The sequence below is a fragment of the Protomyctophum parallelum genome (genome assembly GCF_964188405.1).
Source record: "Protomyctophum parallelum genome assembly, chromosome: 5".
In the NCBI taxonomy this organism is placed as follows: Eukaryota; Metazoa; Chordata; class Actinopteri; order Myctophiformes; family Myctophidae; genus Protomyctophum; species Protomyctophum parallelum.
Window position 1 is genome coordinate 32,815,011 of NC_139702.1, and position 14,509 is coordinate 32,829,519.

The following is a 14,509-nucleotide window of genomic DNA, read 5'->3' on the forward strand; positions in this document are numbered from 1 at the left end:
TCATAACACTTGGCTGTATTGAATAAATTAATATAAATATTAGACATTACAAAAACTAATGTATAATTGTATATGTATTTATTTATCTGAAGGCTTTCATTAAGACTTTTTCCAAATCTAGGTAACAAAGATGAACTTTGCTCCTTTTCTGTACAAAGCTAAGAATACATGCGTGTCAACAGAGCATATTTTTCTTTGCTTAATTTGTTTATTTAGATGGGACACTGCATATTAATGAATACATATCAATGTAATGTAAATTCACCAGATTGAGCAAATATGCAAATTTACATTTGCATTGCTCACAAAAAACACATGAAAACAAAAACAGAATACATTACTGTACATTACACAGGGAAAACAGAGCATAATGCATAAATCAAGAACAGAGGTACGAAACTGGCACAACAGAGATACGAAACGTGTACAAACACTGTCACATATTTGTCACTTACATGGTGATCCAGTGGGTGTCATAACTGGAGCCAAACTGTTGAAAAGTGCCAAAAAGCTTGGGTAGAAGCCGTAATGAAACGACCACAGACCTGACAGAGAGATAAAACAGGTGAATTGTTTAACATTTTTACAGTATGCGAGATTAAAAGTGTGATTTATCTACAATGTAGAATCACACTCTATCTACAACCTACAATGTAGATAAATCCCGACCCACGGTTTGAGAGACAGTAATGTAGATTCTACATGACCGTTTCTCAAACTGACACATTTGTAGGACAATTTTTATGGGTCACAACTCACAACTCAAATTATTTTTCTACATTTAAAATATATATAATATATTTCAAAAACAAATGTTTTAATATATATATTTTTATGAACTATATATAAATATTAAAAAACAAAAATTAATTCCATAACAAAAAAATAATAATTAAGTAGTGAAAATAGTGCGCAACGCGGTATGTGAGAAGCAACTCATCGTGCGCTTGTAAAGATCTGCAATTCTTTTGTTTGGATCCCGCCTAAACGTCTCGACCTGTAAAGTTTTGGAACCACTGAATTCTCCCCTGCATATCTCGAGAACCAGTCTAGTAATAAATATTAGATATGTTTGCATTTGTCAAATCTTTCAACATCTGTCAGAACATCCATATCATCACTGTCAGGCATGAAACCTTGCATCTCCCCATTTCATCTCAATAGTTAATTTTTTAATGTTTTGTCAGAACATATTTTATCATTTGATTTATGACAAAAGTAGTAAAAATAGCCAATTCCCAAGCTCACAACACAACATGTTGTTAAGGACATGCCCAAAATGGGGAAGACAGGTTTAAAGTCTGTCTGTGGTCTCTATAAATATAATCAATGAAAAGCTTTAACAAGAGCTTGTGACTAAATAACAACATTGGATCCATTGGAAGACAGATTATTGCTATTTTTATTTCCCGAAAAGTTACAATTTTGGACATACAAGGTTTCGGTCAAACATCGACAATGTTATGTTCCCCGGTGACAGACTCACCGGTGATGGGCCAGGTTGTCAAGGCAACCCTCGATGAAGCGCATGCGGATTTGTCTGTCAGTGAACCAGCAGACCAGGGAACACAGCAGCTTCTCCGCTTCATTTATCAAACCCTCAGACAGGTGGATCTGAGGAGACAAAGTCAAAGTTAGACTGTGAAACCTTCCACCATAACTTCATAACAAGGACTAAAAGCTTTATGTTTCAGGGATTTATATGGCACCATTATCCATTTTTGTTGCTCAACAAAAAAATATTTACAGATGAAAAATATGTAATTTCTGAGTGAAATAGTCTTATGATGAAGCATGAAATTGCGCCTCCACTTACAGTAAAGGCAACAGAATTAATTTCTGGATCACCCAAAATACGAGGTACAATGAATTTCCCACTCCCTATTCATTAGTGGTATGAACTGATTAGCTGTGGTCGCCCTGGCAGAACCCTGTGACTATAGCCAGGGGAAACACTCGGCTATGCATGAAACTATGATATAGAAAATAAAGGGATTTGTACCGCATCCTCATCTTGTACAAGGTCCCACAGCAGAGTGTTGCCCTTCTTACAGACATTATCCAGGTTGATGTCTGTGACAGCGTGGCCGCTGGAATACTGGTGCTTATGGACGGCAGGTCCTACAGGAGAGGTGGCGGTCAGAGAGAGAGAGAAAGAGAGAGAGAGAGAGAGAGAGACTATTAGCTCTCTGATGGAGCAGAACGTTGCCTCCTTGTGAGATCAACTTCAAAGACCATCTCTGCATGTGGTCTTTGGAGAGTTGTGAACAGGTCCACAAAAAAAGAAAGAAAAATATATATATTTTTATATTATAGTATAGTCGTTGTAATCAATGAAAACATTTGCAACCTGACCCAGTTGACAGTTTCCTGGATACCAAAATAAAATGTTCAACTGTTAGCTTAGTGAGAAAAAAACAAAGCTATGAGAAATTATCCACAAGTGTGTTCGGATACTGTCGACTAACATTTATTTTGGCAGGCTTTGAATGTTGTTGCAATGCCTGATTTGTACACCGGCGACTACCCAAACTAGCCAATCTAGATGCTCACAACACGTCACAGACGCTTGTAGATTGCCATTTTCAGAGCGTGACATTCACGAGCAGCCAAGCATAAAAGTTCTAGTTCTACTGGATCTCTTCCCCACTAGTCCCCCCTTCCTCACATTTTAGACGAAATTGTCAATATATAGTTAGTTAGTTTTTATGTGGTTTTTGTCAGCGATAAAAGGAAGTCGACAAAATTAACATTGGGATACAGACAGTAGTATATTGAGCAGCAAGTGTTTCATTGCAAACCTTGCACCAGGTGTTCATGGTAGATGGAAGCTAGGTTGGGGAGGTGCTGCTGTAGATGGGAGCTGAGCTCAGCATGGGAGTTGATCTGGACCAGTTCCTCCTCACAGCCCGACTCCTCGCCGTCAAAGTCAGCCATGTTCTTCTCGGACTTGGCGCTGACCTGGGAGCTGCTGCAGCTCACATCATCAGCACTGAGCATGTCCTCCACCATGTGACTGGACATGAAAAATATATACATTACATATTTGTAGTACTGTATGCATGCATAGACTATATTCACACGGCGCCCATCTTGCCATTAATTTAATGAAATGCCACTATACGTCTATGGTTGCCACTCTATGAGCTTGTAGATCTGCTATTTTTCAATAGCTAAATTATAACGTGTTTAAAACACCAAAAGGGGTTCCCGCCCAAAATGGGTTAAGATCACATACCGTAATTCACAGCACAAGAGGAAAGGGCCCTGGATGGAGTCTACACAACAATGCTACGAATGGCACTAGGTGTCACATGGACGGACAACACCAGAAATGTGGTCCTCTACAGGGATCTACCATGGCTCACAGAGAAACTCAGAGAGAGAAGGATGAGGCTGGCAGGGCACTGTGAAAAGCACCCGGAACTAGGGGCAAGTAAACTGACAATGAGGCCTTTTCAGTAATTTCCCCCCGCCTAATATTTAACCAGTTCAGAGCGTTTCCACTGAACATGAATTGGTTCAGAACCCTAAAAGTTGGAACCAAAGAATTACTGGCGGTTCTGTGAAAGCACCAAGGTTCCAAGAATCTAGAACCAAAGTTATTTTGGTGGAAAAGGGGCCTATAGGAGCCAACCCATGGCATGACCTACGTAGAAGCCCTGTGGCATGAGCTGCGTGACAAAGCTTAGATAACAACACTGTAGAGCTTAAGACCCTGTTAGATACAGTAGGCATTGTGATTTGAGGGCTACTGAAAACATCAATCATTTGGGGGAGATGTGAGCCATCCTTATTCCTTACCCATCATGGTGATGATGGTGGTGGTGATGATGGTGGTGATGGTGCTGGGGACCGATGAAACGCCGGCAGTTGAACAGCTCGGTGCCAATGGCGTCCCCTAGGAAATCTCCGGGTCGGGGCAGACAAGGAGGCTCCTGGGGCCCTTGAACCATCGGTGAAGGTCCCCCCATCTCTGGCGGCGGCGGCTGCTGCTGCTGAGGATCTCTCTCCTGCCCCTCGGGCCGCGCCGCCGCCGACGCAGAGCAGGCGTCCAACATCCTCATGCGGCCCTCTAAGGACGTGGAGGCCGGTGTCACCAGGGCGGCGGCCGTGTCGGGACTGAAGGGGAGCACCTTGGGTTTGGGTCCGCCTCCTCCTTCCCCCCCGCCACCGCCGGGTCCCACCTTCTGGCCCGGCCCGTCGCCCAGCGCCTCCCCGGCCTTCCTCTTCCTCACCTCCCCAGGCTGCTGCTCCCGGGTCTCCTTCTGCTGCTGCTGGCTGGTAGGGCTGTCATGATTATGTGACATTTTTACTTCATTCATTCAAATTAATGCGATTAACAATTTCATTGTGTGGCTTTTAATTGCACAGGGGGCAGATATAAAATACAAATTGATAGAAAAAAAATATATACACAAAGAAAAGACTGACAATGACCAAATGGCCAAAATACACCATATTTAAATATGAGTGCCGTGATATTTTTCCACACATTAAGACATGATCATCAGGTATTATTATTGCGACAGCAGCTCGCATTTACTATGAAATCGTGCATTTCCCGTCAGTTTAGTCACCCCCAGGCCTCGTGACTTGGGATCAGGGATGGAGATCCCCAATGTCATCAATATTGGCCAGCAACTCTACAACTGACCTCAAAGCCAAAGCACCAGCACTCGCCCAGCAGTCTGCTGTCACCCAGGCAGATGCTTGCACGCGACCTCGCCCTTTAGCTGGCTATTACTGGTTATACAAGTAGGAATATTCTTTTCAAAAAAGTGTACAGTATTTGTTAAAATGTTGTTTTTATGTGGATATTTTTCCGCCGTAGTCTGAAAACCCACCTTTTCAGAATCCATCATGGCCCGTAGCACTTACCCCACCCCCTTAGATAGCATTTCTGTAGACGTAGATAGCATTTGATACAGACTTATAGCATGTTATGTAGACAGCACTATAATTGCATTGTATGTAGTCATAGCACATCATAGTACATAAGTATAGCATAGTAGTATAGATGTATAGTTTATATGTATAGTTTCATCATATAGATATTCCACTGTTACTTTCTTAGCTTACGCATGTTTCATGATAAATGTTCTTATGTGATGTATTCCCATGCTTTTTTGTTCTTGCTTAATGTAAGTCGCTCTGGATTAAGAGCGTCTGCTAAATGCCTAAATTGTAAATTGGACACCCCCACCAGTATGCCTGGTGGGTGGTGATCCACCTGAACTGAAGCCGCCCGCACCCACAGCTGTCGTTGTATGATAAAGGGGGAGGGGATGATATTGTGATGTCACTATATTACTGTTTTTTCCATTGGCAGATTTGACTGTCAAGGTTTCAGCCTCCAGGAAGAAACCCTAAATACATGATTGCACATAACAACCACACCAAGGGGTCTAGCGAAGTACCTCATACAAATGAAAAACTGGAAGAAATCACGGCACTCCATCTTTAATATTTTATACTAAAAATGTGTTACAAAAAACTGTGACAGGCTTACTGGCTAGTCTCCGCAGCCAGACGGTTCCCCCCCTCCTCGTCTTCATCTTCTTCGTCATCATCGTCTTCCTCCTCCTCGTCCTCCTCCTCATCTTCCTCCTCCTCCTCTTCCTTCAGGGCCTCGCTGTCGGCCATATCGTCCGAGTGCATCTCGCTGCCGGGGCTGCCGGCCGACTGGCTGGCACGGCTGGAGGCCGCCTCGTTGCTGGACGCCTCGCTGCGGCCACTGCTGCTGCCCGGCCCGCTGCTGCCCTCCTCCACACTGTTGGCTGTCTCGTCCGAGCTGCCCTGCATCGACTCCTAAGGGACACACACACGACGCAAACCACAGTCGGCACTACTTCACATGAATAAGAAATCTAGATCAGATTTTTTGTCGCAAGATCCCAATATGCACGTGTTTGTGTACACACACAGAAAGACAACCCCTACGTAATTTGTGGGGGGGGGGGGGGGGGGGATCTGCATGTGCGTGGAAACGCACACACAATGTAACATGTTAATGTAATGACGACCTGTAGCTGTAGCATGACTTTGAAGGTTGTAAGGTTACTTTTGTAGTCAACACAGCTCAGAGAAATGCTAATGTCGTTTCTGTCGTTCCATGGTTCAGAAACGACATTTCAAGCATTTTCAAGTAGAAAGACGACGGGGACAAAAAAATCTCTCTGTGAACGAGAACGAAGGTTGGGTGTGACCGCTAATGCTGCCGTCTTATTAGCACACAGTGCCTCCAAACAACATTGACTTTAATTTGATCATCTGTACCTCTGTGTCAGACAACCTCTGCTGGCTTCGTTTGCTGCCACTCATCATCTGGTCATCCATCTCCATATCACTGCCTCCACTGTGCTGAGTGTCACTGCTGTCTGGACTGGCTGCTGGCGAGCCTGATGTAGAACACACACACACACACACACACACACACACACACACATTGATTACTCATTTATTACCACACTGGCTGCTGGCGAGCCTGATGCAGAACACACACACACACACACACACACACACACACACACACACACACATTGATTACTCATTTATTACCACATAGCACCATGTTTAACCACTAGCCTGGCACACAACAAAGACACAGACTGCACCGATCCGGCTTTTTGGCATTCGATACCGATTTCTGCCGATACAGAGTACCGATCCGATACCCCCCACAAAGAAACGTAATAACCTATTAAGCTGTATGCCTCACTGTGTGGAGTCTGGAATAATTATTTTGTGTAAGGCAACATCAAGGCTTGACTTAAACATTACTTTCCCAACTTTGTAAAACAAAATGTAACAAACACAGATATAAATGCACTGAATTATTTATTAAATAACTGTGCAACAATTAGACCAGGTTAATGTGTGCGCGGGCTAGCCTGGCTGCATTCCACATGTTATACTGTCAATACTACACTGCTGTGTCACAGAGGAGGTAGAGTTGTTTTCATACTGTAATTACACATAATTATCGGATCGGATCGGATAATGGATCGGCCACCGATCCGATACCCGATCTAGAATTTTAGCCTGGATCGGCGCCGATCTCCGATACGAGTATCGGATCGGTGCATCCCTAGACACAGTGGTGGAAAAAGTACAAACATTTGTCTACTTAAGTCAAAGTATAAATACTGCAATATAGAAATACTGTTACAAGTAAAACTACAAATGTATTTGCATCAAAATGCAGATAATGTCCCATTTTGAGTTTTCAAATGTCTCAAAATATTTTGAAAAATGCAGATCTACAAGCTGGCTGGGGTAAGAGACACTACCAACAAACAGAAAAGTTTGTGTCATGTCAGTTTATGCAATGGATTTGTGGTGGGCTGTTCCGATAGCGGAGCATGCCATTACGGATTAATCTACGTATTGTTTTACGAATTACATTAGCATTCTGGCTCTGTTTTTATTCAATGTATAACAGTAATGTTTACCGTTAGAAAATAGCTCGTTTTCTACTTAGCAAAAACCTAAAGCTGTTTATTCTTTCCAAAGAAGAGAGGAAACTTGACCACAAGGCGTCTGGCAAATTAAGATCAATGCTGGTCAAGTTAGGAAACTCTTCCAGATCGTCCCAATTGGCTGGTAAAGCAGTGAAAACTGACTGGCTGTATTTGGAGATGCAGGACAGAAAGGTTCAGTTTCCTGGCCAGTCACCCAAGGAAGAGCGAGACAGTGAGTCAGACCACAGTGACAGGAGACAGACCTTTCTTGTTGCCCATGGGAATGTTGGTGTTGAGCAAGGAGGCAAAGGAGCTCTGTTTGGAGAGCTGGGCCTTAGCTGCGAGGGCGTTGTTCCACAGAGCCTTGATCAACATGGACGCCAGGTACAGTGTCTGTGAGGTGCGGGACAATAGACAAGAATACGACATTCAAGAGCAGTCATTTTGACTTTGCAGGAAGGTTCAAGGTTGGACTTTATTGTTATATCTCGTGTACAGGTACAGAAGAGTAAAACTTATTTTTGTTTGGCTAAAATGTGTAATGGGCATAGTAATGTGTCCTTCATAAATGTGTCACCGGTTTTATTTTTTACATGCCTGAATGATCAACAACAGCTTATATAAGTTTCACATTCACTTCATGCCTTCCACTTTCATTATTTGAAATGAAAGGTATTCAGGGCAGCCCTAGTAAGATCCATGCTATGAGATTACCTGCTCAGTGTGGGCACTGGGGTGCAGTCCTGACACCAGGTTGAGGACATGACGCAGGGGCACGGGATCCAGGTTTTTGATCAAAGAAGGGAACAGGTCATGGATGTACCGGCTGCAGTGCTTTAGCTATGAGGCAAAAAGAAAACGTATGAAAGAATTATTACATAATACATAATAAAAGTCCTTTTCAACAGTCAGTATGAAACCAAATGACAGCCAGTGGCGGTGCTTTAAAGCACCGACAGATTGCTCTGGCATTCAGCAGAGATCAAAAAGAGTTGTGAATGCAACTACGGTTCTATGAATCCCGAATGACCGCCAGAGCCCCGTCAGTGCTTTAAAGCATCGCCTCTGGCGGTCAGTAAGGCATGAAATAGAACATCGGTTGTATGTGAAGTGAGAAGTTCAGCCAGTTCGGACTGGACCCTGATTTCAATGGATCCTGTTGGATTCAGATGCGTTTCGACAGAAATAACCCTGTTCAGTCTCGGCTTGTTTGTTTACCTGCGCTGCGGCCCAGATGCAGTCCACATGCTGAGTACTGAGCCTGCCTTCTGCAGCAAGGAAGTTCAGGATCACTTGGCACTGTTTAATGATCTGGAAAAACACACAGGGGCCAACATCCACAATGTGTTAACAGCAAATAGATGCGGTCAGTCAGAAAAACAACCATGTCACTGCAGCAAAACTCACCTCAATGTGCAAATTTGGTCCGAATATGTGCTCCACTACGTTGTTATTAATTAGCCAGTCGGCTAGTTCCTTAGCTATTGACCTGGAGGGATACATCACAATCACATTATGTACTCAAGTACCACAAATGTAAAATGGTTTGTCTTGGTGGCAAGGGATACCACAAAGGTATAGTACAATAGACGTTGTGTAGTACACATCTCACATGAATTCTTTTGTGAAATTCTTAAAAAAAAGATCTGCTATTTTCACAATTCATCAAGCAACATGGCATATACAATTTAAGACGTTAAACAGCACAGATTCACTATGCAGTTAAAGGGATAGTCTATTTTTGATAGGTTAATTTTCTTCCTAGGGCACTTCACATTGAAGGTAAAAAGCCTGTGAAGCCAGAACTTGTGTTACCGGTATGTATGTGTTAAGTGTTACTTTGAACAGAATCAACATGTGGTGTGAAGCGACTTACGTTTCTGTATCAGACACTAGAGACTCATTATTGCAGACGTCATTGAAGGTGTGGAGCTGGTTCTGAGGGAACACAGCGACAGGCCATTAATAACCCAGGGGAATAATTCACCACACATACGCAGGTTTAACTTTCAAAATAAGCACTTAACAATACTGTGCCAACAGCACAGTGCTAAACCCAGGTTCTATACATTGCATTTACTGGACCGTATATATTTTAAGCATTTTCATAATACCTGGGGTATGCATGCATTGCAACCATTACCATTCACAAGCAACCAACAGACCAACCAACCTAAGATTTTAACTTGGTTGTTTGTAAAAAAAAATCAAAGCCATGTAACCCTTTTTCCAGAGTGTAGATTGCTGCTCCATGTGACACATTTTACTGTGGAATTGTGTGTGTGTGTGTGTGTGTGTGTGGGGGGGGGGGGGGAATTAAACAGCCCTCCCTCCCTCTAATGAAAATGAAATTTATTTTTGAAAAGGTATGAAAATCTTTTGGAAAAAAAGTATAATTTACTGCAAGTAAATTATACTTTTTTCCCTCTTTTTCCCATTTTTCCTTTTTTTCCATGAAAATGGACCCACACACCAAAATGGGTCATGAATCTATGTTTGGGAAGCACTGCGGGGGTGGGACAAGATGTGAATGTGTGTGCATGTACAGTAGGTAACTCACAGTGATCTGGCTGAGGCCGGCCAGCCTCATAGTGAGTGTGGGAGACATGAAGTATTTGAAGGCCAGGTCCAAGCTCTCCTTGTCGAAGCACAGCGCGCTGTCCAGCGGTTCCTTCACTGTGCTCCACATCAGGTCGGCCATGTTCCGCGCCGCACTCTGCCGCAGCTCTTGGTCTGACAGCTTGCACAGGTACCTGGGGGGAAACGGGCAGCACAGGACGAAATCACACACACGACAGAAATATAAACTAGCAGGTTAACTCATCTGTAGATATTACAGTACCAGGGATACTACAGTACTTGATTTAGTGAGCAATATAAGTAATGTGATGTGTGTGTAATGTCACTGTGTAATATAAAGTGCTTTACAATACCAGGTGTGAATTGATTGCCTCTATTCAAGAGAAAATGTGCTAAATACACAAGGGGTTGTGCTCTACAGACTGAGTTGTATACAATACTATGCAAAGAAACACAAGATCAAGATGCAAGTATAATAGAAATGGATTATAATAACTGAAGCTAGATTAACAACAACTCTATAACGTGACACTATAACGTGGTGTAAGTATAAGAAATATATTCTGTACTAAAGTCTGATACCATTACCATGTGGGACATGACAGAAATCAAACGGCACAATTCTCTGCTCAATTATGAATGAACCCTCTCTGATATCGTCGCTGTTGGGCATAAACCTTTCATTAAATGGAAAAAATAACTTCTGTTCCAATATTAGTGCGTCAGAATTGGCCAAAAATGACTTCCCGAATACTCGATTCGATCCATTCAAGCCTATCAATTTAAAAGTTAAACATAAAAAGATGAAATATGGAGATAGAAGGTTTTTGCCCGACAGCAACGATATGTGAATGTGTTGTCAAAAATGTATTTCTATTTAATGTCCAATTATTACATTTACAGTGGGTAAAAATTGCATCTCCTATGAAGTCTGAGCCAAAATGTTTGAGGCATTCGTTACATGATTCGTTTGCTGAATCATGCAGTATTCAGTGTGAGGTAAAATGGCTGTTTTCAGATAATTTCTGATGACTTGGGGGACTATAGCCTCCACGAGGGCTTTGATGTTTTGCTGATCAAAAGGGATTTAGCGGAGCTTTCAAAATGCAGAGCACTAAATAACCTGAGTTAGATTGCACGTGGATTTTCATAATTATTTCCTCTTAAGATTTGAGAAGACTGTACATTGTGGCTTAACTGATTCTGAAGAATAAGAAAATGGCAAGAGTTACGATTAACAGCTTTATCATGACCTCATACTCTGAGGAGGGCAGTGAGTCTTATGAAACCTTGGCTCCTGTTCTTATCTCTCTCGTCCGCTAATGAAGCACTGTTTTGGCACTGAAGCAATAAGTGTGCGGGTATACTTTGATCTCCTCTCAATCCTTGAAAAGTGTCAAGAGTAGTGTGATACGTGGACACCAGGGGTTTGATTGCTCCACTGTGCCTCAGGCTTGGCCAGGCATTCTGACTAACACAATTGGCCGTGTTCGATGTTCGTGGGAGGTGAAGCCGGGCGGGGAGGAGGATCTCTTTCTCTGCAGTAGCGACTCTTACAAGTTGATCAGGGCACCCGTTTAGTGGAGTGTAAACTACCGGTAGGTAGGATGTGTAATTGTGTGTGTTCCTCCGCATCTCGGTGAAAGGATGAGAGATGTGGTTGTGTATACCCTCCTCCATGACCAACTGTAGAAGTTAGAAGTGACTGGGGACTACATGTGAACATGTGAAAAATGGAAAACAACAATTGAATTATGATTATTAATATTATATGTGATAGTTATTCTATTTATAGTGACTCATAGGAATAGACTATGTGACAACCAGGTATAGTCTGGTGACTACCGGAGAGACGGGTGACAGCCGGAACGTAGACGGCTCCCGGGTGACCAGTATGGGTTAGCGCCCCAGCCTGTGTCCTCCGTGAGGAGGAAGCCCAACAACCCTTGGTGAGGCCTTTGGGAGGGCCATACAAGCAGCAAGCGGAACCGCAGCACCATGTCCCTGCGGACGTAAGTCAGGACTTGATCACTCCCGGCTGGTCGCCTGAGTGAGGGGTATGATGTTGAGAGACCCGAAACCCCGTTGACCTCAGGATACATCACTGAGGATACGTCCCAGGTGCATCCATGTGATGTTTTTAGTTATAAGTCAATAGTAACTACTATGTCTCTTCTGTGCTGTCCATTAGATAATCCCATGCCGAAACAGCGAAAAGAGATCCAAAAAGCAAAAGCAGAAACATCAAACAGAAGTGTCTGTTCACCACATCACGTGACCAGTACTGAGAGCTGTCTGGCTATGCCAAGGTCATGTGAGGAGAAGCTGACTGGAGCCCTGGTGACAGTTGCCATGGTGAGGGAAGCTCTTCCTAGCAACAAACTTGTGGTACTTTGGTATGAAGGAGTGAGCTATGCTATTTTTTTCGCCAACCTCACGCCAACCTCTCGATGCAGCGGTTCTTGTATTCTTTATTTTGTTTTACTGAGAATAAGGTTAGAAATAAGTTTAGGGTTAGGCATAGTTTTACTGGGGTTAAGTTTAGGTATTACGCCGACTGTACTGTACGATGCGCCCATGCACGCGCGCACGCACGCACGCACACACACGATGACAGTCTAGTTTCCTCGCCGTTATCCACCAACATACCATGTGTAATATAACACAGCCAACAAATTAAAATGTTATGCGTGCTGTAAGCCAAGCTTGCACTTGTAAATATGGATGTCGACATTTGGCCATAACTTGTTATTTGAGATGTAATATTCTGGATCGGCCAACTGTCTACCCCTTCAATTTGGATCCCAAAGTATGGTGATTGATTCTGTGCTGCTCTGTAGACAACTTATTTAACAACATGGCAGCCATTCAGTCAAACACACAGTAAATACAGTATCTGACAAGCCCAGGGCTATTTTTGACTGCGAGAGTGAGTCTCTTTCCTCTGCCCCTGCTTTTTATTGCCTTCCACTGAAGAAAGAAAATAACAATAGCTGAACAGAGGGAGTAGATGTAGCAACGCTGCAAAGACCTTAAAATACATGTTACTAATTTTATCTCATAAGAGAATTGTTTTCAAACAGGGGAAATCCCTTTTTGTTTGTATTCTGTAGAGAACGTTGACTTGTAAAAAGCTATTTGGGGGTCAACTTACCGTATTACGTAAGCACGAAATGGTATTATGTGCTGCATGACGGCAGGAATGTGCAACCATATTCGAATCTATGAACAGAAACAAAAGGAAAAAGATAACATGTTGACATGAGGTGACATTCAGAAATAAGTCCAGGTAAAAACAGATCTGTCAATAAAACAATCCATCAGTGTAAAGGCCTAGTAGTGCTTATGATCAAATCTAATTGCAAGTGGCAGATCGTGTTTCTGATTTGACACAAATTTTGACACAAAGGTCAAATTTTCCCCTGAACAATCAGGCAGGCTCATAGCGCGGCGCGCTACGAGCTTGTAGGTCTGCTATTTTTGAAAAATCATGAACATGTGGTGCAAAGCTTTGAATATATACTCTTTCAGAGCGAACGTTTTTAACTCAAATCTTTGCTTCTGGGAGGTGGTCCTTGAAACAACACATTTTCAGATGAGGTCAGCGGCCAATTTCATATATTTTGGGGGTCCTTGACATGAAATATTGAGAACCACTGATATTTTTACGGATTTTCTTTTTTAAATACATTTAAAAAAAATTGACGTCAGGCCTAAATGGGTTAAGCACGCAAGACTCACATTGGAGACAATGGTGATGAAGGCGTGGGCGATGGGGAAGGGCAGACTCTCTGGGTTTCCAGATTCAAAGCAGTCCTTCATCAACGTCAGGCCGTGCTTTCCACAGAACAGGCACACGTAACGCAGCAAGTGCAGTGGAACCTCAACGTCCTGAAAAAGAGCACACGAGGCTGTCAGACATCTGTATGACATCTCTATTGAGATCCAACCTCGTCTGGGGTAGTGGGGTCAAAGGGTCATTTGTTCAGCATGTGCCCACTGAGGAATGTGGTTCTTGTTTTTTTTGACTCCACCTTGAATAATGGCAATGGGAGCTATTGTGGTGCCATAGCCACTGAGCACAGTGGGAGCCGTTTCATGGTTGTACCTTGAATGGGCAATTGTGAAGAAATCTCAAGCAGACCATAGATAGACATATTTTAGAGACACAAATTGCACAAACACATTCCACAGGAAATAACATGTGACCAAGGCTACATAAGGACTGTCAACGTTTACTTTCCTTTCCAATTACTCTCTTCCATCTCACTCACAGATATTTAATGACTGGAGTTCACAGTGCAAGCCAAGGGAACACTTGCATCATTTGAACAGCCCGATTATGGCAGAATTTATGACAAAACAAGGACTAAAACCTTAAACTTCATTGAATAGTTTATCCTGCTTGTATCTCTGTACACCAAATCTTCTCGCTGACGGTTGAAACCCCCTTGAGACCGCAACTC

The 14,509-nt window shown here is 42.9% G+C and overlaps 1 protein-coding gene across 2 annotated transcripts in view; it reads right to left on the minus strand.

Moving 5' to 3' along the window:
- The window catches only part of usp34 (ubiquitin specific peptidase 34), a 79,564-nt gene that overhangs the window by 44,041 nt on the left and 21,014 nt on the right, over positions 1-14,509 (minus strand). For both annotated transcript variants that reach the window (XM_083765070.1, XM_083765069.1), the window contains exons 5-19: positions 13,785-13,934; positions 13,198-13,265; positions 10,024-10,216; positions 9,340-9,401; positions 8,871-8,952; positions 8,682-8,774; positions 8,178-8,303; positions 7,727-7,856; positions 6,280-6,401; positions 5,513-5,811; positions 3,805-4,290; positions 2,802-3,016; positions 2,003-2,121; positions 1,487-1,614; positions 456-545 (exon numbers count right to left, since the gene is read on the minus strand). In XM_083765070.1, the coding sequence (XP_083621196.1) occupies positions 456-545; positions 1,487-1,614; positions 2,003-2,121; positions 2,802-3,016; positions 3,805-4,290; positions 5,513-5,811; positions 6,280-6,401; positions 7,727-7,856; positions 8,178-8,303; positions 8,682-8,774; positions 8,871-8,952; positions 9,340-9,401; positions 10,024-10,216; positions 13,198-13,265; positions 13,785-13,934 (2,363 nt within the window). The remainder of the gene's footprint in view (positions 1-455; positions 546-1,486; positions 1,615-2,002; positions 2,122-2,801; positions 3,017-3,804; positions 4,291-5,512; positions 5,812-6,279; positions 6,402-7,726; positions 7,857-8,177; positions 8,304-8,681; positions 8,775-8,870; positions 8,953-9,339; positions 9,402-10,023; positions 10,217-13,197; positions 13,266-13,784; positions 13,935-14,509) is intronic.